This window comes from Eleutherodactylus coqui, chromosome 12 (genome assembly GCF_035609145.1).
Source record: "Eleutherodactylus coqui strain aEleCoq1 chromosome 12, aEleCoq1.hap1, whole genome shotgun sequence".
Taxonomy (NCBI): Eukaryota; Metazoa; Chordata; class Amphibia; order Anura; family Eleutherodactylidae; genus Eleutherodactylus; species Eleutherodactylus coqui.
In genome coordinates this window covers 80957644-80979214 of record NC_089848.1, presented here as the reverse complement: position 1 = coordinate 80979214, position 21571 = coordinate 80957644, and the positions used below count along the sequence as shown (strand labels likewise).

The 21571-nt window shown below is 44.6% G+C and overlaps 1 protein-coding gene across 4 annotated transcripts in view; it reads right to left on the bottom strand.

Annotated features, from left to right (window-relative positions):
* The window catches only part of CRPPA (CDP-L-ribitol pyrophosphorylase A), a 154631-nt gene that overhangs the window by 89957 nt on the left and 43103 nt on the right, over positions 1-21571 (bottom strand). For all 4 annotated transcript variants that reach the window (XM_066585687.1, XM_066585688.1, XM_066585690.1 and 1 more), the window contains one exon: positions 4784-4888. In XM_066585687.1, the coding sequence (XP_066441784.1) occupies positions 4784-4888 (105 nt within the window). The remainder of the gene's footprint in view (positions 1-4783; positions 4889-21571) is intronic.

Below are 21571 nucleotides of genomic sequence, written 5' to 3'. Positions count from 1 at the left end.
TCTACCAGATTTTCAGAGGAAGCATATTTTCAATTATGTGCCAAAAAGTTCCTGCTAAGCTGCTCTTCTGGGGGCGCTATTAAACCGCTAGACTGTTTCTGATTTAGCCGGAGTATTTGTACTGCTGGTTTTCTCCTTTACTTCACCTAATGGGTTAATGGAAACCTTAAAAGGAAAACTTCGCTGTTAATCCTCACTTATACTGAGATGGTATCTTACATCACTGATATCTTCTAGGTCTCTGGCTAATAAACCACCAGGTAGAAGGTGTCTGGGCCGTCACATGGCAATTACCCAGGTTATTGGGTGCCAACTAGAGATGAGCGAGCATACTCGCTAAGGCAAACTACTCGAGCGAGTAGTGCCTTATGCGAGTACCTGCCCACTCGTCTCTAAAGATTCGGGTTCCTGCGGGGGAGAGGGGTGAGTTGCAGGAGTGAGCAGGAGGGAGCAGGGGAGAGCAGGGGGGAGCAGGGGGGAGGAGAGAGGGAGAGAGAGATCTTCCCCCCATTCCTCCCCGCTCTCCCCCGCCGCTCCCTGCCCCCCGCCAGCACCCGAATCTATTGAGACGAGCGGGCCGGTACTCGCATAAGGCACTGTACTCTGCTGTTGTCAGTGAATTTCCTCCAGGTTGCTTCCAGTTTCTTACAGATAATGTAAAAGGTGGCTTTAGGGTGCCTTTACACCGGACTATCTGTTGGGCAACGCCGGACAGTACATCCCAGTGATAGTCATTGCTGTGCAGTTACACAAAATCGGGCATCGCTGTCTGAATGGAGGCGGAGGGGGCCGGGGATCGTTCTGACCCACCGGCCTCCATTCACAGTAAACAGGCAGTCGTTCATAAGCGAATGACTGCCTGTTTACACGGAACGGTACGTTCAGTCGCTGCATGCATTCAACACGGGACAACAATCATCTGAATAGTCACTCTAAATAGTCACTAAACCATACAAATGACTATCTGTGCGCTTTTACACAGAGCGATTGTTGTTCAATTTCATGTCTGCTGAACGAAACATCAGGCGCATTTACACGGAGCAGCCAGAGACTTAGCAGCGAGAGCCCTTTCAAAGACTGTTCAGTCGAGAAGCCAGGAGCGTTAAGCGGGAGGCAAAATGATCAAAAGAAGGCGGGAGCCAATCAGTGTTCGGTGGAAGTCACATACCGAACAAGCGCGCACCTCCCTGCAAAGTTGTTGGTTAGTTGCTGAAAAACAGCGATTACCTTTTCAATCCGCCAATAATCGACCAGCGACTGTTTTTAGCTGAGCGGAAACAAAAAACGACCAGTAAACCAATTCTCGCTCACCATCCGTTTTCATGGAACGATTGTCACTTACGACCAACTAAATCGGACAATAGTTTTGCCGTGTACCGCCACCTTAAATAATTGGCAGAAGATGCATCTCCTCCTCTCCTGCACAGAGCACAGCCTCCAGCCTCTCCTGTGCCTTACAGCTTCATGTCCGCTTCTCCGGCTCACAATTAGGAATCATCTATATAATCATGATCATATTAAGAGGGGTTTTCTGAGTTAGTTTGGGTCCCCCGTGCCCAAAGGTGAAGAAAATGAATATACTCATCGCGGCGCTGATGCGCCATCACGGCATTTCATAGGTGACGTTACCAGGTCTTCTGGCCTGGTAACATCCTGTAAACCCATCATGCAGGCTTCTACATTACAGCCGGCTTATAGGATGTCACTGATGACATCCCCGTTGGGCCTCCTATTGGTTACAGTGGTCATGTGCGTAAACACTGGAAACCAAGTAAACAAAGCACCGGAGAATGGCAGCGGTGGCGGAAGCAGTGCGGCAGCGGGGAGGTGAGTACTGATGTTTTTTATTTCGTCTTTTTCTTCAATGTGACTCATCCCCCAAGGCTTGGCTTGATAGACAATCTGCAATGGCAGCCCTGGGGGCTTTCAGAAGTGACTGCGACGGCAACCGAACGGCACCCCAGAACTTCGATCAGGGCATTTAAATGTGGCAATTAAAGGGTTAACAGCTGTGGTCAGCGGGAGTGCGGATCGCACCTGTCGGGGGCAGGGGCAGCTGTAAAAAAAACAGCCAGCTCCCGATTCCCCACATCATACAAACCCCGAACCTCCGAATCTCCATGACATAACTGTTCGTCATGGAGCATTAAGGGGTTAACTATCGCTCATCCCCATTCTACAGATCCCGCCGTATGCGAATCAACATGCTATTTGTAGATCGGCACTTGTTAACTGGCAGACAACAGACCTGTATAAAGGGGCCTTAAGACCACCATACGCCCTATCTGAGCTGAAGCCAGTTTACCAGTGCAGCAGACTGTATAGACTTGATACTACTGTAACAAAGTCTCAGCTGTGAAAAGTCTAAGAATAAAACGCACAAATCGAGGACGCCTTTCTTTATTTGCTCTTGGATTATAAAGCATAATCCCTGCAGTGTGAATGTAAGTGGAATGTATATCTTGGTCTGTTACCATGTAGTCTGTGTATGTGTGAGTCACGGCTGCACACAGGATCTACATGGAGCCAATGTGGATGGCAGGCTGGTAATTGAGAACCTGGCAGCAGTACCACACTAAGTGGCATGCTGCAGCTTGAGGCGCCATCTGCCATCACCCCAGACAAGAAAACTGGGGCAAACAAAGACACACCCCGCTTAGCTTTTCTGATACAGAGCTCCAAATCCCCTGCATAGAAATAAAGAAGCATCACGTTACAGTATAATCTTCTGGATGCCTGCAGTCACCACTAGGGGGAACTTGCTTTGATTTTGAAAATTCTTCATTTTCACTTTTCAAGCGGAAGATAAAATTATTCAAGGGGTTACGTATGACTTTAATTCAGTAATGTAAGTGAGCTGGTGTTGCCTTTGTTAGTTATTCCTTTCTGTCTGAAACGTCTGGCCTCTTTCCTCAGACTGTCATGTGATCTCAACTCCGACCAACTCAGATCTACTTGGGTGCTATGTAGAGATGAGCGAGCATACTCCGTAAGGCGATTTACTTAAGAGAGCATCGCCTTTTTCGAGTAACTGCTGGCTCCTCCCTGAAAATTCGGGGTGTGAGGGGGGGCAGGGGTTTGCGGAGGCGATCGGGAGGGAGAGAGAGATCTCTCTCACTCTCCCCCCTGCTCCCCCCCCCCCCCGAATCATCAGGGACGAGCCAGCAGTTACTCGAAAAAGGCAATGCTCTCTCGAGTAAATCGCCTCACCGAGTATGCTCGCTCATCTCTAATGCTATGTTATCATTTTCTAGTCAGATTCTCGGTCTGTGTGATGCAGTTACATGGAGAAACTGCTTACAGGGGGGCACAGACATTCCTATCACAGTTACTGCTGATGAGGACACTGCTGCAGTCACACAGTTATAATAGAGGAGATTATAGCTCATCCTTCCGACTGCATACTTATGGTCGGTAGCTTATTTAAGTGTATATACAAAGTAATGATAATTAAACTGTATTGCAAAAATGGTATAGACTCTAGCTAATGCTGTGCTGATGCATCTTGGGATTGATGTGAAACAAAGTAAAAAATCTGAGCCTCAAGGTGGTGGCTGATAAGTATGAGACGGGGCTGAACTGCATGGTAGTGGCTTGAATACACGGGAGACCACCAGAGTGTGACTGGCAAACAGGTAAGAGGGGCAGGCATGGAAAAATGAACCCCCCCAAAAAAAAGCTCGGGACCCGGCAGCCCACATACGAAAATGCTCGAGTCTCCCATTGTAGTCAACGGGGTTCGTTACTCGAGTAGAGCTCTCGAATTTTATGAAAAGCTCGACTTGAATAACGCAGACCCGAGCATTTGGGTGCTCGCTCATCTCTAAACTCAGCAGATCTAAAAGGACCTTCAAAAGGTCCTTTTAGACGGAAAAATAATTCGCTCATGCAGCCCATTTACACAGGCAGATAAATGATTCTCATTCACTTATACAGCGAACGTGAACGATTTAGTGCGTGAATGACCGGTATTTAATCAGAACGATAAGTGAAGGAGTCAATGATGATTTTCATGTCTAAATGAAATGAATGATAAGCAAATGAATTATCATTCATCCTTCAATCATTGGCTGTTTTTCAACTGTACAGTTATCATTCAAATTGGAACGAATGATCTAGCGATTTTTTAGAGTGCCTTCAAGGTACCTTTCACACAGGAGTAATATTGGTTCAGTGATTGGAGGTGGAGCGCCACGGAGATCTCTTCGGGACAGGCGCCTCTATTCACTGCAAACAGGCAGTTGTTCAACATCTGAGCGCCTCCTGTTCACACGGAGCGAGAATTCGCTCGCTAGTAGATTCGTTTGGGTGAGCTAAAACGAAGTGGCAACGCAGCGATTTTTCTCTCTGCGCCCTGCCGAGGGCCGTGCTAATAATCCTTTACTTGAGCGAATGTGACAGTTGTTCCATGTAAACATGGCCACCAACAGGGTGACGAGCGAGAAGTCATTCGCTAGTCAATCGTCTGGTGTAAAAAGGCCGTTTTTTCAACAACTGGCAAATAAATTTTGCAGGAAGCCGCTGTAGCGACAACTCAAGCAACAGTTGTCCCCTGTAAACCAAGACTCTCTCCACGACTTGCGCAACTTCCCAATATGCAGTACTTAGAGACCAAACAACCCCCTGTAGCCTGTACAACTCTCCTACCGAGGGGGTGACATGTGAAGGGTGCGCACATGAATGTGGGGGGGTCCGGGTTACACCGTCTCACTTGCGCATTTCCAAGATCCAAGTGTTATGTAAACTTTCGACATGAGATAACGTGTGGCAATGTCTTATTTACCTTCCACAAGTCAGGGGGTCCTTCCAGAAGTTTAGCCCTTGTCTTACTGTAGGCCAGGGCCAAATGCAAGCACTCTGTGCCAAAATCCAGGTCATAGTCGGAGCACTGCAGGGGGAGAGCAAACAAGTCAAACAATTAACAATAATCCGCCCGTCTTTTATGAACCTGCACCATTTCTGTCTGGAAACAGTGACACGGGCTGACTCCCATCCCCCGGGCTACGGAGACTCAAGATTTACAGAAATCGTGGATTTTATGAGCAGGTTAACGGCAGTGATGTTTTGCAGATTTTGGCAGCGGTGCGGCTGGGAGTTCACGGTTACTAATAGGTAGAGGTGATGGGTTTGGCTGCTGTGCACAGAGGTGTAAACCCATAATGCAGTATAATAGAGCACGCTACATTAGCATAACCTAGGCCGTCTGTCAGCGCTGGAGTAATTAGTGAAGATGTAGCAGAGCTCAGCTGGTCACATAGATGTAGTATTATGTATGGTTATGTACGGAAGCATAGTCGAGTTACTATTGGGGATATCAAAATATTTTGCCTCTGGTTTTACATAGGACGGTATTACTTAATGATCGGTGGGGGTTCACCGCCCCAGACCTTCACCTGTTCTGAGACATTGGGGAAACCCCTATATAGTCCACCTCTGTACAGCGGCACCATGCCTACGCAATGTGTAAGACACCATTCAAGAGACTAATGTCGGTGGCAGTACTCGGCACAGCCAGCAGGGGGGGTTAACATCACTGTGCAGGGAAAGACACTGAAAGGGCTCTAAATCAGCGCTGCAGGACTTTAATTCTCATGATAGGTGGGGGACCCAGAGGTGGGATCATAAAGCGATAGCGTCAATTCTTTGGGAATATCCATTAAATTTAAGGAGTACTGAACAAAGCACAAATTATACAGCCCCTGTTAATTGACGAATTCAGCTCTGCTACATCTAATATAAATAACCACCAAGAAACGTACTCTTTTGGAGCTGCAGCAATATGAGAAAAAATATGTATAGATACTGTGCAAATATACAGTAAACTGCTACAAAAGATATGACTAAATCAGAATTCTACCCATTTATTTTGCCCAGTAGGGGGCACTATTATTATAGTTGTATTCTTGTACATAGGGGGCAGTATTATAGTAGTTATATTCTTGTACATAGGGGGCAGTATTATAGTAGTTATATTCTTGTACATAGGGGGCAGTATTGTAGTAGTTATATTCTTGTACATAGGAGGCAGTATTATAGTAGTTATATTCTTGTACATAGGGGGCAGTATTATAGTAGTTATATTCTTGTACATAGGGGGCAGTATTATAGTAGTTATATTCTTGTACATAGGGGGCAGTATTATAGTAGTTATATTCTTGTACATAGGGGGGCAGTGTTATAGTAGTTATATTCTTGTACATAGGGGGGCAGTGTTATAGTAGTTATATTCTTGTACATAGGAGGCAGTATTATAGTAGTTATATTCCTGTACATAGGAGCAGTATTATAGTAGTTATATTCTTGTACATAGGGGGCAGTGCTATAGTAGTTAAATTCTTGTACGCAGGGAGCAGTATTATAGCAGTTATATTCTTGTACATAGGGGGCAGTATTATAGTAGTTATATTCTTGTACATAGGGGGCAGTGCTATAGTAGTTAAATTCTTGTACGCAGGGAGCAGTATTATAGCAGTTATATTCTTGTACATAGGGGGCAGTATTATAGTAGTTATATTCTTCTACATTATAGAAATAATTTTCTTATAGTAAGTAAATTGTTGGCCACATGTGGCAATATTTCGCTAATAAAAAAAACAAAAAGAAAAGATCTATAAAAGATCTATATATCTCATTTCTGGGATACGCACAGAGTTAACTATCTTTACATGTACAATATCCACATTTTCTACCAGCAGGATGAGTTATGAGCCGCTAAACACATCCCACCCCTCTCAGAATGGTTTAGGATGTTATCATTATCATTCCTACGATAGCTGCATAGTGTTCTCCTTGCTTCTGTGTCTCTAGGACAAGTGATTGTCTGACAAATGAAGTATTAAAGTGCTCATATTGTAGGAACTTCTCTTTTCATGGACAAGATGAAGAATAATAGGAAAGAGCCGACCAGAGTTTGAGGCTCTGGGTGACTTTCTTGCAGTTATGAATAACAGGACACATTAACCCCTTGAGTGGCACGCCCGGAAATTTTTTCGGGACGAGCTCCACTGCCAATAGTGATATAGCCCGGAAGATTTCCGGGCTATGTATCACTATGGGAGCTGCAGAGCACAATGCCACAAGCTGTGGCACTGTGCTCTGCCTGCACTGTCCCACAGAGAACAAAGCAAGGACTTTGAAAAACCAGCAGAAGATATTGCCGATCTGCCGGCAATCTCCTGCTACTAAGTCTCCTGCTTTGTTTACAGGTTGCCATAGAGACCATCGACTTGTCAGAAGCAAGCCGACGGTCTCTGTGGCAGGGAGAGCTGGTGGTTGGCTGTCAGAGGACAGCTAGGTCTCAGCTCTTACAGCAGAGATCAGAGAAAACCTCCGATCTCTGCTGTGTTAACCCTTTACATGCTGCAGTCTATGTGACTGCAGCATGTAAAGGGCTGTCACCATCGGCCCCCCAGAATGTGATCAGGGGGTCCTGATGGGTTCCTGTGGAAGTCCCCTAAAGGGACAAAAAAAAAAAAATTATAAAAACACTTGTCTCCCTTTACTTTGTAAAAAATGAAAAATACAAATCACACATGTGGTATCCATGCGTCGTAATGACCCAGAGAAGGAAGGTAATACATTATTTAACCCCTTAATGACATGGCCCCTCTTTCTTTTTTCCCCATTTCTTTTTTTCCTCCCCCCTGTTTAAAAAAATCACAACTTGTCCCGCAAAAAACAAGCCCTTATATGGTCATGTCAATGGAAAAATGAAAAAGTTATGGCTCTTGAGACGCAACTGCAAAATTAGTTGAAATTCGATGATTAGACCATTTTAAAAAACCTGCCCTGGTGGGCACGACAGGGTGGTAGGAAACCCGCCACTCAAGGGGTTAAAGGGATTGGCTGAGATTAAATTAATACATCACGTTACAACATACTCACTGGGATAACAGAAGTACAGCAGCATCAATGGGACTGGAATGGTGCTAGATCAGACATAGAAAGCTGAACCTGTGATCCTCAGTGTTGATAGAGATACCATGTTTCCCCGAAAATAAGGCACCCCCTGAAAATAAGGCACCCCCTGAAATTTGCAGAAGTCCAAAATATAAGGCACCACCCGATAGTAAGGCATGGTAAAGTGTGCAGGCAAGTCAAGAGGCCTGTCCCATGCTGCCATCCCCGTTGTCTCCTACCTCCAGATGTATAGGTAGATCTGCAGACAGTCTGCTGTTATCCTGTCCCTGCTGTGCTGTACGAGTGTGCTGTTATGAGTTCCCCTTGCTGGCTGGAAAAGTCCATACTGTACGTTCTGTTCCTGCTGTACATGTCTGCTGTGATGAGCTCCCCCTGGTGGCCGGAAGCTGCAATACCATCCCTGCTTACAAGTGGTACAGGAACTTCTGTCTGCAGACAGGTACGTTACTTTACAGCCCTTATTTTTTTATGGCTCTGTGTGTGAGTCAGGCAACCTGTGTGTGATTCTTAAGGCTGGGTTCTCAGAGCGTATTTCCAGCAGAAATCTCGCAGTTTGGCCACAGCGATAAACAGCGAGACAAGGTGACAAGCGCTGCTTCAAAACCCACGGCACGGTACACATTACTAACACAAGTTGCTTTAGTGTGGCCATTAGTGCTCCACACCCCCCTCCCTCACCCTGCCCCACTGACCCATCTTCCCCCCCCCCCCCACTCTGTCCTCTATTATCTATTTCTTTCTCTTTTTCTTTCACTACTAATCTCCACTATGTTAATCTAGTTATTTCTTTCGCTAGTTTATACGAAATGTTATTTGAACGACATTTATGACAAAATGCACAAGAGCCATTGAAGCAATGTGTATATCAAATTAATACGTTATTCTCTCGAAATTGTTCATGTGTGCAAACCCAATAAAAATATTTTGAACCACAAAACCCACGGCACTCAGCCGCTTATTTTGAAGCGACCTGGCTACACGCTTTTCCGTTTCTGTGGCCGGTGAATCCGCACCACAACAGCCGCTTCTCCCAGCTTTGCCGTGACAGATTTGCTGTCCCATGTGGACGAGATTTCTGAGAAATTTCGTCCACAAAGCTGGCCAATTGAGGGATTAGCGGCCACAGACGGATTTGCCGTGGCGAAATAAGACACCCCCTGAAAATAAGACGTAGCGCATATTTGGGAGCAAAAATTATTATAAGACGCGTCTTATTTTCGGGGAAACATGGTAGTACAGTGTGAGATATATATATATATATATATATATATATATATATATATATATATATATATATCTGGGACTAATTGGGTGTTTCTACGAATCCCACACAGTTTGTATAGAGCTGCAGGGAGACCTCCCTGCAGTCTTGTTGACGAGGAACCCTAATGTAGTGATACTTCTACCAACATTAAGGCGCCGTCCAATCACCTCTCCATAGGATTATATATATGAATACAATTGGTTAATAAACCCCTTTAAAATAAGGTTAGCCTCTCTTCGACTAGATGTCTGACTATCCCTGGGCCGCTGTGCAGACGATATCCTGGAGTACCTTATCTAGAATAAACTCCCTAAAGGCCCAATTGATGTCATGTATAACTCACATTAACATCAATAGGTGCATGAAAAAGAAAATGGAACGTATTCGCACACTATGCGAGTGTATTTCTTTTTTTAGCGCACCATTTGACTTGAATGGGTGATTCTGGTTCAAGAATCCATGAAAAAAAAAAATTTGCATATATCCGGCACTTCCAATGTCGGCCTTAGGGCTTAGTCACACGTCCGTATACTGTCGGGGTTTTCATGCCCGGCCGATATATGGTGTCCCTTTCTGCAGGGGGAGGAGGCGGGCCGAGGCAGTGCACTGAGCCCCTCCCCCCTCCGCCCCTCGCCACTGTTTACAATGGGAGGGGCGGGACAGGGGCGTGAAAATCCAGCTGATATACAGAAATGTGAATAAGCCCTTAGCATAATTTCCCCCTGCACGACACTCACGCCTCTTCATGTATTAGGTGTATCTCAGCCCTTCCATCTGCGTACATGGAAATGTACATATGGTTCAACCTATATCTGGCAACATTTATGTCAGTTTCTGGCTTAAATTATACATAATTCTGTCAGTTCACGCTGGCCCCGCCCATTTTCAGAAAAAGCAGAAAGTTGCAAATTTTAGAACAAGGAGAACAAAAAAATTTAAGAAGTCAACGGGGTGGGGGTGATACAGGAGGTACAAGGGGGGGTGAGGCATGAGGGAACACAGGCAGTACGAGAGTTACATATGGTAATCAATTATTAGGAAGCAAACGGGGTGGGGCGGTAAAGAGGTGTAGGGGTAGAGGTCGTATGTCATAAGCAGGGTGGAAGGTGTCGGGAGCCATAGGGAGGGGCAGGGAACTAAGTCAGGAGATTTGGTATGCCTCCCTGAAGAGGTGTGTTTTTTAAGGCGAGTCTGAAATTTTGTGAATCAGGAATTGTCCGGGTGCCTTGGGGTAGAGCGTTCCAGAGGATGGGTGCTGCTCTGGTGAAGTCCTGGAGGTGAGCATGAGAGGTTTGTATTAGAGGGGTGTTTAGTCCCAGTGTGTTAACGGATCAGAGTGTGTGGGCTGAGTAATGTACGGACAGGAGGGAAGTGATGTACGGTGGCACGGCGCCATGCAGAGCTTTGTGGGTGAGGAGTTTGAATTTTGTTCTGCAGTAGATGGGCAGCCAATGCAATGACTGGCATAGTGCAGAGACATCTGAGAAACGGCTGCCGCGTTTAGTATGGATTGGAGAGGGGAGAGTCTGGTGCGGGGAAGGCCAATGAATAGAGAGTTGCAGTAGTCGAGTTAGGAATGGATGAGGGCGACAAGTGTTTTTAGCGTATCCGTGGTGAGGAATGGACGGATTTTAGCAATATTCCTGAGGTACATGTGGCATGCTTGGGCCAGAGAATGGATGTGGGGGGTAAAGGAGAGGTCAGAGTCTAGCGTAACCCCCAAGGCAGCAAGAATGCTCTCTGGGGGTTATGGTGGTGCCAGACACTGGAATGGAGATGTTGAGGGGAGGTCGGTTGTAAGGCGGAAAGTTGAGGTCAGTTTTTGAGAGGTTACGTTTGAGATAAAAGGGAAGACACAGTATTAGAGACAGCAGACAGTCGGTGATATTTTGGAGGAATGGTTCAGAGATCTCACGGGAAGAGGTGTATAGTTAGGTGTCGTCAGCGTAGAGATGTTATTGGAGGACAAATTTGTGGATGGTTTGTCCAATAGGGGCTGCGTGAATAGAGAAGAGGGGGGACCAAGAGCCAAGCCCTGGGGTACCCAGACAGTGAGAGGAATATGAGGAGGTAGAGCCAGCAAAGGAGTTGCTGAAAGAGCGGTCAGAGGTGTAGATGAAGAACCAGGAGAGAGCAGTGTCCTTTAGGCCAATAGTGCGGAGCTTAGTGAGAAGGAGGTCATGGTCAACAGTGTCAAATGTAGCAGAGAGGTCAAGGAGGATTAGTAGGGAGTAGTCACCTCTTGGTATTAAAATTCTGCACGTTAATAAGCACTTCATAGGGATTTCTCCACTATAGACATTAGGGGCTCATTCACACAAGCGTAAATATGTGCATATTTTTTAAACACGTAGTATGCCATTAAAGAAACCCACTGATTTCCAAAGAAGTTATTCACCTATGCACATTTTTCATGTGATTTTTGGTCACATAAAAATATACTCAGCAGGTCACATTTTGGTGCATATCACGCACCGAAATAGGACATAGAAGTGAATGTGCAGCAAATGCGCATAAACACATATGTATTCACTGTGTATTTGCACATAGAAATAATGGGCTCTTTTGCGCATTTTTTTAATGGGCCTTTTGTCACATATTCATGGGCCGAAATACGCCTACATCCGTGCGAATGAGCCATTATAGTCTAGACACATTAGCTCTCCGGTTTATGTAACTCCCATAGACTGTTCTAGGAAGAGCAGCCTGCTCCTTTTTTCTCCTTCCTTTCTCAGCTGCCACCTGACACTTTACTGAAGAGGGGTCACCGGACCCTGTTCTTCCTATACTGTGGCTGAGAGTCCCAGAAGGACGTCTGAATAACTCTTTGATGGCCGCACAATTGCTGGTTGGCGCAGACCCCGGGACATTGTCTGGTTGGACACCATGGAGATCATAAATAAACAGAAAATGACCCTGAACTTGTAAACGCTCTCCATTTTGGCCCGCCACATTAGCGCTCTGCAGAGTGTTTATAACCTCAGTTCCGTTTCGCAGCTTGTTTTGATGAAACATCTCTCCGCTTTCTTTCCTATTGCGCCAATTCAAGCTTTACAAGTAGGAACGCCTTTGCGGCTGCCACCTCCGTGGAGCTCCTTGACCCGGCTCTGTATAGGAAGGAAAGGTTTATCTGATAGCAATCATGTAGCTGATGAGGTAAGAGGATCAGCAACGCAGAAGAGGTAGAGAACATGGGGAGCTCCTCGTATCACGTTCCAAATCTCTGAATCCCAGCCATTGTAAAGGAACATCCTATAATACTTAATATGGAGCAGTAGGAGCCAACTGCTGAGTAGTGTCCCTCATACAGCTCTTCACCGCAGGTTAACCTTTTACAATTACTCTGTCCTTGCTGTAAAAGGAAATAAGCCCTCCATGTACCAACTTCCTGCTGAGCTTGTGCTGATACACAGCTGCCAAGCAGAGCTGCAGTGCAAAGCATGGTTAAGCAGAGGTGTAGTTATGACTACATTGGGCTTCAATAGACAGCACAGCTCTGCTGGAGAATCTAACAGTTACTCTAACGGCTCATTCACACAGGCGTATTTGCTCAAAAATGGTTGCAGTTATTGAAAAAATTACTGCACCTATCAATTTCTGATAAAAGTCTACCCTTAACTTATTTTTCTTCCCCCTTTTCCATTAAAATTTCTTGCGTTGAATCCAAGACGGCCGACAGGCACCACCATAGTGCAAAAAGTTGTTCTCCACCCAATGAAGGCCCAATGTCCACGTGCGGTTTTGATTTGCGGAATCCGCGCAGGGCACGCACGTGGATGATCTGCAGTTCAAGCTGCCTATAGGGAAGCATGGGCGTCCGCAACTGAACGAAAGCCTGTGGATTTGATATGCGGACCTTTGTGTGCGGAAACCAAATTGCAGCATGCTGCATTTCAGTGCAGTTTTCGCATGAACGGCTTCCATTGAAGTCAATGGAAGCCGTCCGATCCGCAGCCCGTCCATGGATTCCGCGGGAAAGCAGGAGTTTGAAAAAATAAATAAAACAACTCTACTGCGCATGTTGGGCGCTTCCGCACACATCCGCACTTCAGAAAAAAGAAAACCCGGATGGGTAAGTAGGGTCGTCGGCTGCGGGCGGAATCGGACCCACCCGTGGACATGTGCCCTAAGTGTTCTACAGTTTCTTTCTTCTGTATCTTTTTGCTCAGAAGATATTAGATGTGGCCCTAACTTTTCAATCATCCTGTATCTAAGAAACTAAATCGCCCCACTATCCCTCTTCTGGATTTACACTTAATTCACTAAAGCCCCTACTCCATGGCAATATGGGGTGAAACTTTAGAAAAGCGGGAAAGACATTACTTTTCGGTGCCCAAACCATATTATTTTACTACAGCGTCCAAAGGGTCATCTCCATTTAACGGTTTTATTTTAATATATGGAGACAGGTGAATTCGACCAATAGGTAGGAGGAACCACCGACCTCCGGCTTGTCCACCTATAGCCCTTGGAAGATCAAGTGATGCCATAGGCAGATGCAGCCAACAAGCCAGCAGGATTCTATCTGCTCTACATTAACGCTTCATTTCCAATTCTCGCTGTTGAAAGCCAACCTGCTTGAGAAGTCTTGTGAATCTGAGTGCGGTTTGTTTTTGCAGGGCACATTTTAAACTGCTTATGGCAAACATTCTTGAAAGCTCCCCCCCCCCCTCCCACCCACCCAGCAACAGGACTTATTTAATATCCTGGATCAAGTCCTAGTGCCAACAAGCTAATCAAATACAGAGCTATTTAACAAGTCAAGTTTATACAACAGACCACCAATCTAGCTGGAAATTTGGTATCCATTATAACAACATTGCGAGGTTTTCGTTAGAGTTGGCAGCCGCTCCGGTGGCACATGTGTTTGCAGAACTAAGTTGTTTTTAGATTTAGTTCTCCATTATCAAATTTCCAGGTTCTTAATTCTTCGGCGCACACATAGCTGCGGATAGAACTTTTTTTTTTTCTCCACAAATCCATCTGTTTATCTGCTGATAAAACCAGATATAACATGTGCGCCGCTTGTTATGGGGGAATGAAACTTCGGGGGCTGCACGGAAAAAAAAAAAAAAAGAATGCTCCAATGGGAAAAGAGGAGAAAAAAACAGTTAGTTCCTTGTCCATAAAAGAAGACTAACAATACCCCGGATACCTTTACACACCATTTCATATATGCTTCGCTCATTGCTTTTAAGCAAATAGATCCCAAGACCCTCCTGAGTGACGATAGCTGACCTCCACCTAAAGTTGCTTACCCCTGTTGTAGACAAAGCACATAACTAAATACATTTCACTCTGCTTAATATCATCCATACTAGTAATTATTAGGAAATTATAGTACCAGTGTTTCTGGTGGCGCGATGCGCCACTGACAGAGAGTGAAAGGGATTGGAGTTGTGAGCACACGGCTGTGATGACATCACTGTCATTGCTTACATGCGCGTGTTACATACACACAGCACACGCGGCTCTGCTACATGCACGTGGTGCACAGCACACACGGCTCTGCTACGTACATTGTTTATTGGCTTCTGCTGGTTTAGGATCTGTCATGATGTCACTGCCATGAGATCAGAGGGCGGAGGTAATAGACAGTGACATCACCACAGGTGAGCAGGTTCTTAATAAAGTTAAGCACCTGTAATGATGAGACTCCTAAAAGAACAGATGTGACAGCATCCTTTATGTCATATAAAAAGTTAATTTTATTCCTCCAGACACATAAAATGACGTTTCGACTACTGGGAGTCTTTTTCAAATATGAGTAACATTACAGATATATATCCGTATACAAAAGAGTTAAAAATCCAAACAAACCAAATCAAACCCAATTTAATTATAGGCAGACACCCATCTGAACATTAAGCCCACCTGTGCTGGAAGTTGCCGTGGTGATCATGCCAGGGCCATCTATACTGGTGGTGTCATATTCATCAGCTGTGTTGCTTGCTATTGCAAGCTGTGTCCAAAATGGGGTCATGGGGCATCCCCTGGATACTGTGTCACCCGATTCATCCACATCACATGATCCTCCTGCTATGGCAAGCAGATTGGGTCTATAAGCCTTTAGCAAAGCGCCATGCTGAAAGATAGCAATAATCGGCTATGTGCGAGAACAGACAACCCATTGCGGAAACGAAGGGCCGCGCATGCGCAGAACGCACCCAACCGGCCTGGCTAGGTACTGCTCAGATATGATGGTGACAGCACCAACATAAGAGTACAAGATTCCAGGTCCACTATTACAGCAGGTTGATCAGTGTTGGTCTGCATTAGGTTTTAAGATGAACTAATATCATAAATCCAATTGATACACAGGGTAACCATTACACTTGTCATTGTATTCACTAATAATCACCTCCTATTCCATATTTGCCCATACTGTATATTAAAGCTAAAGGCATTCCATTTGTTAACCCTCAATAATCTAAAAAGACGAAGGATTAATTTTAATGAAATGGTTAATGGAATGCCCGCTATCCACGAAATGGCGTGGGATCAGCAAATCCATATTCCTTGTCCGTATCGTACTCTTGTGCTTGACTATCCTACTCCTCACCTCCATTGTGGTCTCCCCTACATATTGGAGACCTCATAGGCATGTTATCAAATCTACTACAAAGGATGAGGAGGCCCCCGTGTGGGCATGGTAAAATGTATCCCCCCCCCATGCCAAGTTGTTACAACAAGAACATGAAAGGCATGGATCATTGCCCATCTTGCGATGGATAAAGGCTGTCCGTTTAGGGCCATGTTCCCTTTCAAACAGAATGCAACAGCCCGTCACCCAGGCAGGGGCATCTTCTGTAAAACATAAGCGGAGGTTCACTAAATCCAGTGACTGCATTGTGCTTCAAATTCAACAAAGGCCAGGTGTTTTTTCAAGACTCTCGAGATCTCTTTACTGGCAGGCCCATATGTGACCACAAATGGGATCCTGTCTAAAGCCTTCCTCTTATTTTGTGGCCCTAGGAAGGTCTCCTGTTTCACATCCCTGGCCTTCATGGCTGTACCCATTACGAGAGGTTCAGGGTATCCTCTATCCAAAAATGTATTACACATCTGAGATAACTGTTCGTCTACCTTGTAATTGGTGACACGTTTAACCCTAAGCATTTTGAGTCCATAGTCACCCGAGGATGGAAACTATGATACTTCAGTAGGCTTTAACAAAGAGGTCTGTCACAAATCCATCTCTACTCCTACTAACGAATGCGTCCAAGAACTGAGTGCTCACGCCTGAAAAGCTGAGGGTGAACTGCAATTCTGGACGTATGCTATCTGCAATGATAGCAAATCACTTTCTGAGCCTGTCCAAACCAAAAAGATGTCATCAATGTATCTCCAACAGGAGACCACCTGGGGCCAATGGGCCGACTTATATACATGGTCATCCTCTAAGATGCCCATGTATATGTTAGCATATGTTGGTGCCACATTGGACCCCATGGCAGTCCCCTGGCGTTGTCTGTAGTACTCGCCTCCAAAGACGAAATAATTGTTGGATAGTATAAACTCCAATAGTGTAAGAATGATGTATTCACACTGTACTGACCAATCCGTACAACTGCTGCAACGTACACTGACTGTATATTATCACGTAGCTGCTACGATTCTGAGAGTCTCCTACTCGGATAACCCTATCGATATCAGATTATAGGAGGTCAACCATTAGCTTCAAAAGCAGTTTTCTAAAAGTTCAATAATTTGTTTGTTTCCGTTACTGGCATGCATGTCTCCTTAGTATCTTTCATGTTGCTCTACATGTACAGGTTATTACTACGTGGAACGCCATGGCTCCAACTAATCTAGGCAATAATCTAGTATGTCAACATTGCTAAAATAAATAACGCGGAATCCTTGGCATACGTATAGGGGGTGCAGAGGGTGCAGTCGCACCAGGCCCAGGAGCCCTAAGGGGCCCATCAAGTCTCTCTTCCCTATATTGCAAACCAATATTAATAATGAAGCTTCATAGTTGGGGGCCCAGTTCCAGATTTTACACAGGGGCCCAGCAGCTTCAAGTTACACCTCTACGTAGAATGTAGGGGGTTTGGACACCCCCGACAAAAGAGGGTTGCAGTTTTTTCACTAATCAATCGATCCAGTTCCCAAATCATTAGTTTGCAGGAGACATACCTGACTATAGAAAAATCTGATTACCTTAAAAGGCCCTGAATTCAGTGGTCCTGCCACTCTTGCCATACTTCTTATTCTAGGGGTGTCTCACCAGCCAAAATGATGGAATGCTTTTAATGTACGTAGATCCTGAGGGTAGATTTATATTTCTGCACGCTGAAATTGACACTTGGCCTCATGTCCACGGGCGGGTCGGATTCCACGGGCAGGAGCCCGCAGCGGAATCCAACCCTGCCCGTGGCCGGACGTACCTGTCCGAGTCTACTTTTTTCTGTACTGCAGTTGTGTATGGAAGTGCCAGCCAGCACGCCGCCGCACATGCGCAGTACAGTTTTTTTTTTGTTTTTTTTTAATCCTGCTTTCCTGCGGAATCCATGGATCAGACGGCTTCTATTGACTTCAATGGAAAGGGAAATATAAAAACAGGCACTCACTGAAAACGGCCATATACTTACTGATACAGGAGGGCAGATGTCTGCACCCCCTCAGCATGCAGGCGGGTAATCTGCCAAATGAGGGAGCCAGTTACACCTGTGGAGGACACTGATGGGACAGCCACACAACCTCCTAATATAGAGGGGGGTGGCTGCTTGTATCTACTCTGTGCGGTAGTATACACCAAAGTGACAGACCATTCAGATACATGTAGTGCACCATGTAGACCAGCAACCTATTAATGATGCCATAATAGTTTGGCGGGTTGCCCTGCACCTCAAAAAGTGAACCATATTGGTACTGCCACCCTGGGCTCCCCCGGCGCATAAAAGCGGTATTAGATTTTGTCGCGGAGATAACAGTGTGCGGAATACTGAGAGATAAATGTTTGCTTTACCTCTCAGTAGATGAACGGTAAATTTAAAGTTTATCCTAAAATCAGTGTTTTTATGAAAAGTGCACGTGTCCGCGTTTACATGTAACAATTATCGCTCATTTTCGGTAATTTGAATGGATTTTGAGCGATAATAGTTATGTCTGAGGGCTCCCACATACTTGCGTTTTTTTTAACGCAAATATCAGTGGGACTTTCTAATGCTAAAAACGCATCGCACGTTGGTGCTTTGCGATTTTTGTGCGATGCATTTTTAACATTGGAAAGTCCCATTGACAATCGCGTTAAAAAAAACGCAAGTGTGTGGGAGCCCTAAATGGGCCTTTAAGCTGACAAGTCAGCTTAAACAATCGGCAACGACAAGTGAGCGATTTTTTCGCATTCACACTGAACGATTATCACTCACATTAGCTCGTTTGAAGGAATTTTGAGCGATGATCGTTACAAGTAAATGGGGCTTTTGTCGGAAGAGCAGGTTGCATTGTCAGATGCCCACCTTACTTTAGAAGAAGTTGAGCAAGCAATTAAAGATATGGCACCAAACAAATCACCCAGACCAGATTGTTTCCCATTTGAGATACACAAGTACTTGCATCAATCTGCCTTATTAAGTGACATATTGCGACAAGCTCTTGTTAGAAATTCCCTTCTCTCTTCCTTTTATGATGCCATGATTATAGTATTATCAAAACAAGAGAAGGACTCCTATGATTGCACCCCCCCCCCCCCCCCCCCATGTCCAATTTCCTTGGTCAGTCTTGACTATAAAATACTGACAAAAAGGTATTGGCTACTAGATTAAACCAGGTCATTTTATCTAATATTGAACCAGATCAAAATCAGGTTTATGCCTAGAAAATCCACCATTACTATTAGAAGAGTCCGGACAGCTATTCAGTTGGGTTGATCCAGGAATATGCCGTGGGCCCTGGCTTCATTAGACTCAATGAAAGCTTTTGATGCTCTTGAATGGCCTTTCCTCCTAGCTTGTTTGAGCCATTTTGGGTTTGGACCTTGTTTTAAATCCTGGATTCCACTCCAGGGGAGGCTTTGATTCAGAAATCTGTGTTTCAATCTTATAGCACTTAACCATGCTCCTCTCTCTCTCAATCAGTAGACACGGCAGATAGTATTAGTCTACCTAGCCTGATTAGTCTACCTAGTCATTATTAGACTATTTAGCCTGTCCCAAGACTTTAGACGACAGAGGGAACTATCTAGCCACGTCTCAATAGGTGGTTATCATTATCCACGGTCTATTTGATAAGGTTCCTGATGAAACTACTTTTGCGTAGTGGAAACGCGTTAAACCTAAAACTTGGAACTCATGTCTACAGCTGGAGGTTCTAAATCCAGTAGATATTGACTTCAAAGTGGAACATTCACCTTATAGGACCATTTAGAATTAACTATCAGAACTATTGGAATCTAGATACAGTGTGGTTGGGGACCGAGCAAAACGAACAGTGCCCCATCGTTTTGGTGGCATCTATCAAGAACGCAGAAAGGGGACTGTACAGAATTATACACATACTGAAGATTGCAGTCAGGTCCCCCTTATTTTCTTCCAATAGCTCCATTGTGTGTTTGGATGGCAGGTTTCTTGAAAGGAATTTGATGATTATTTCAATAAAGGTTATATTTTAGAGATACAGAATCCTTACAGTGAAGATACTTTTTGTAGATACCCAGTTGATTTTTCTGCCTCAGTGAAAATTACTGGATTCCACTCCTATATAAAATAACCAATCGGCAAATGTTGTAGTCAACGGCGTCCCATCGACTACGGTAGTTTCCCTCTTTCGTGGTCCTCGCCAGGTTTGTCCCATATTTCCAGTCCTTTTCGCAATTGCTATAGAAGCTCTTGCTTGTATATCCTGGGAAGGGAGGACCAGTGTGGTCAGGCTATAGGCGGATGATATGGTTCTATTTCTCAAAGACCTTAGGAATTTCCTTCAACCGGCAATACAGCTAATAAATACTTTTTCTAGGTATTCTGGATTATACATTAAATGGCAAAAATCCGCTATTATGTATACAGTTAATAACCTGATTCCTGACCCTTTATTACCCAGATATGGCCTATCAGTGACTGAAATTTAAATACTTTGGCATTAACATGGTTCAGGATCATGCTGATACCATAGGTGTAACTATTACACCACTCTTTGACTTGATTAAAGCTAAGCTCAGGCTCAGGCTCTGATCCAAATGACCCCAATCAGTGGAAAAACGCATTCTTCTTATTAAAATGGTGGTGCAACCTAAAAGGTCTGGATATTATACAACACATGGCAAAAAGGTACTAACAAGCTTTTTTTTTTTCAAACTTTGAACACTCTTCTCATAACATTTTCTGGACACTCCTATGCCTGTTGCGGATTATTATTTAACTGGTGGCAGGTGATACTTTGATTAGCTTTTCGGAACGTCCAGAATATACTAAACCATCAGCCCTATTGCCATTACATAGGTTAGCTTTTTCTATACGGCGAAAGGCCAAAACTATCCAGCAATATTTTGATGTTATGCCGAACTTGCCACTTTGTCAGAACCCAACTTTGCCTTCATTGTGGTTGCTACTGGTTACTTAATTTTGGTCTGCCCTAAACGTAGTTAAGGTCGGAGATGTATACCAGGGTGGAGTCCTTCTCTCCTTTAGCCAACTCTGCAATACCTTTCAAATACCTCGCATCCAACTGTATAAATATTTTCAGCTACGATACACCCATACTGAGCAATCTCCTCATAGTACCATTATATCTACAGGTCCATAAGGGTCTCATAGAGCCTTCTGTGGTGCAGAGTACTAAGACAGCAGAAATGCAGTCCTAAGCTCTTGCTCACGGCCTGAGGGTTGTGGATTCAATCCCCACTTGGTTCAGGTAGCCACTCAAGGTTGACTTAGCTTTCCATCCTTCCCAGGTCAGTAAAACGAGTACCCAGTTTGGTAGGTAATAAATAAATTACTTGAAAACGCTGCGGAATAGGTTGCAGTTATACAAATAAGATTTATTTATTTAAGATTTATCTCGGCTTTATATGCTCACCATCTATTGCCAAAAATTATGTCTGCTCTCCTTCGAAATCTAAGAAAAATGGCGGTCTTCTATCTTTACACTTTCCCCTGACGATTAGTCTGATGTGCCGACTCCCACTTGACAGTCTCCCCTACTGTTAATAAGCTAATATAATTACACATAACACAACAGGCCTCTTTAACTCCAATAGGATTATTTACAATGGGCCAAATTACCACATCCGCTCGTCTTCATTGGCATAGCCTGAAAGCTAATTTCTGTCACCTGATATGGGAGTGTTCATATGTGCCAAGTTTCTGGCCAGATGTTTTTGGTTTCCTATCCTCCATACCCCCCTTCCTTACCCAGGACCCCAACATTGCATTGTTTGATATT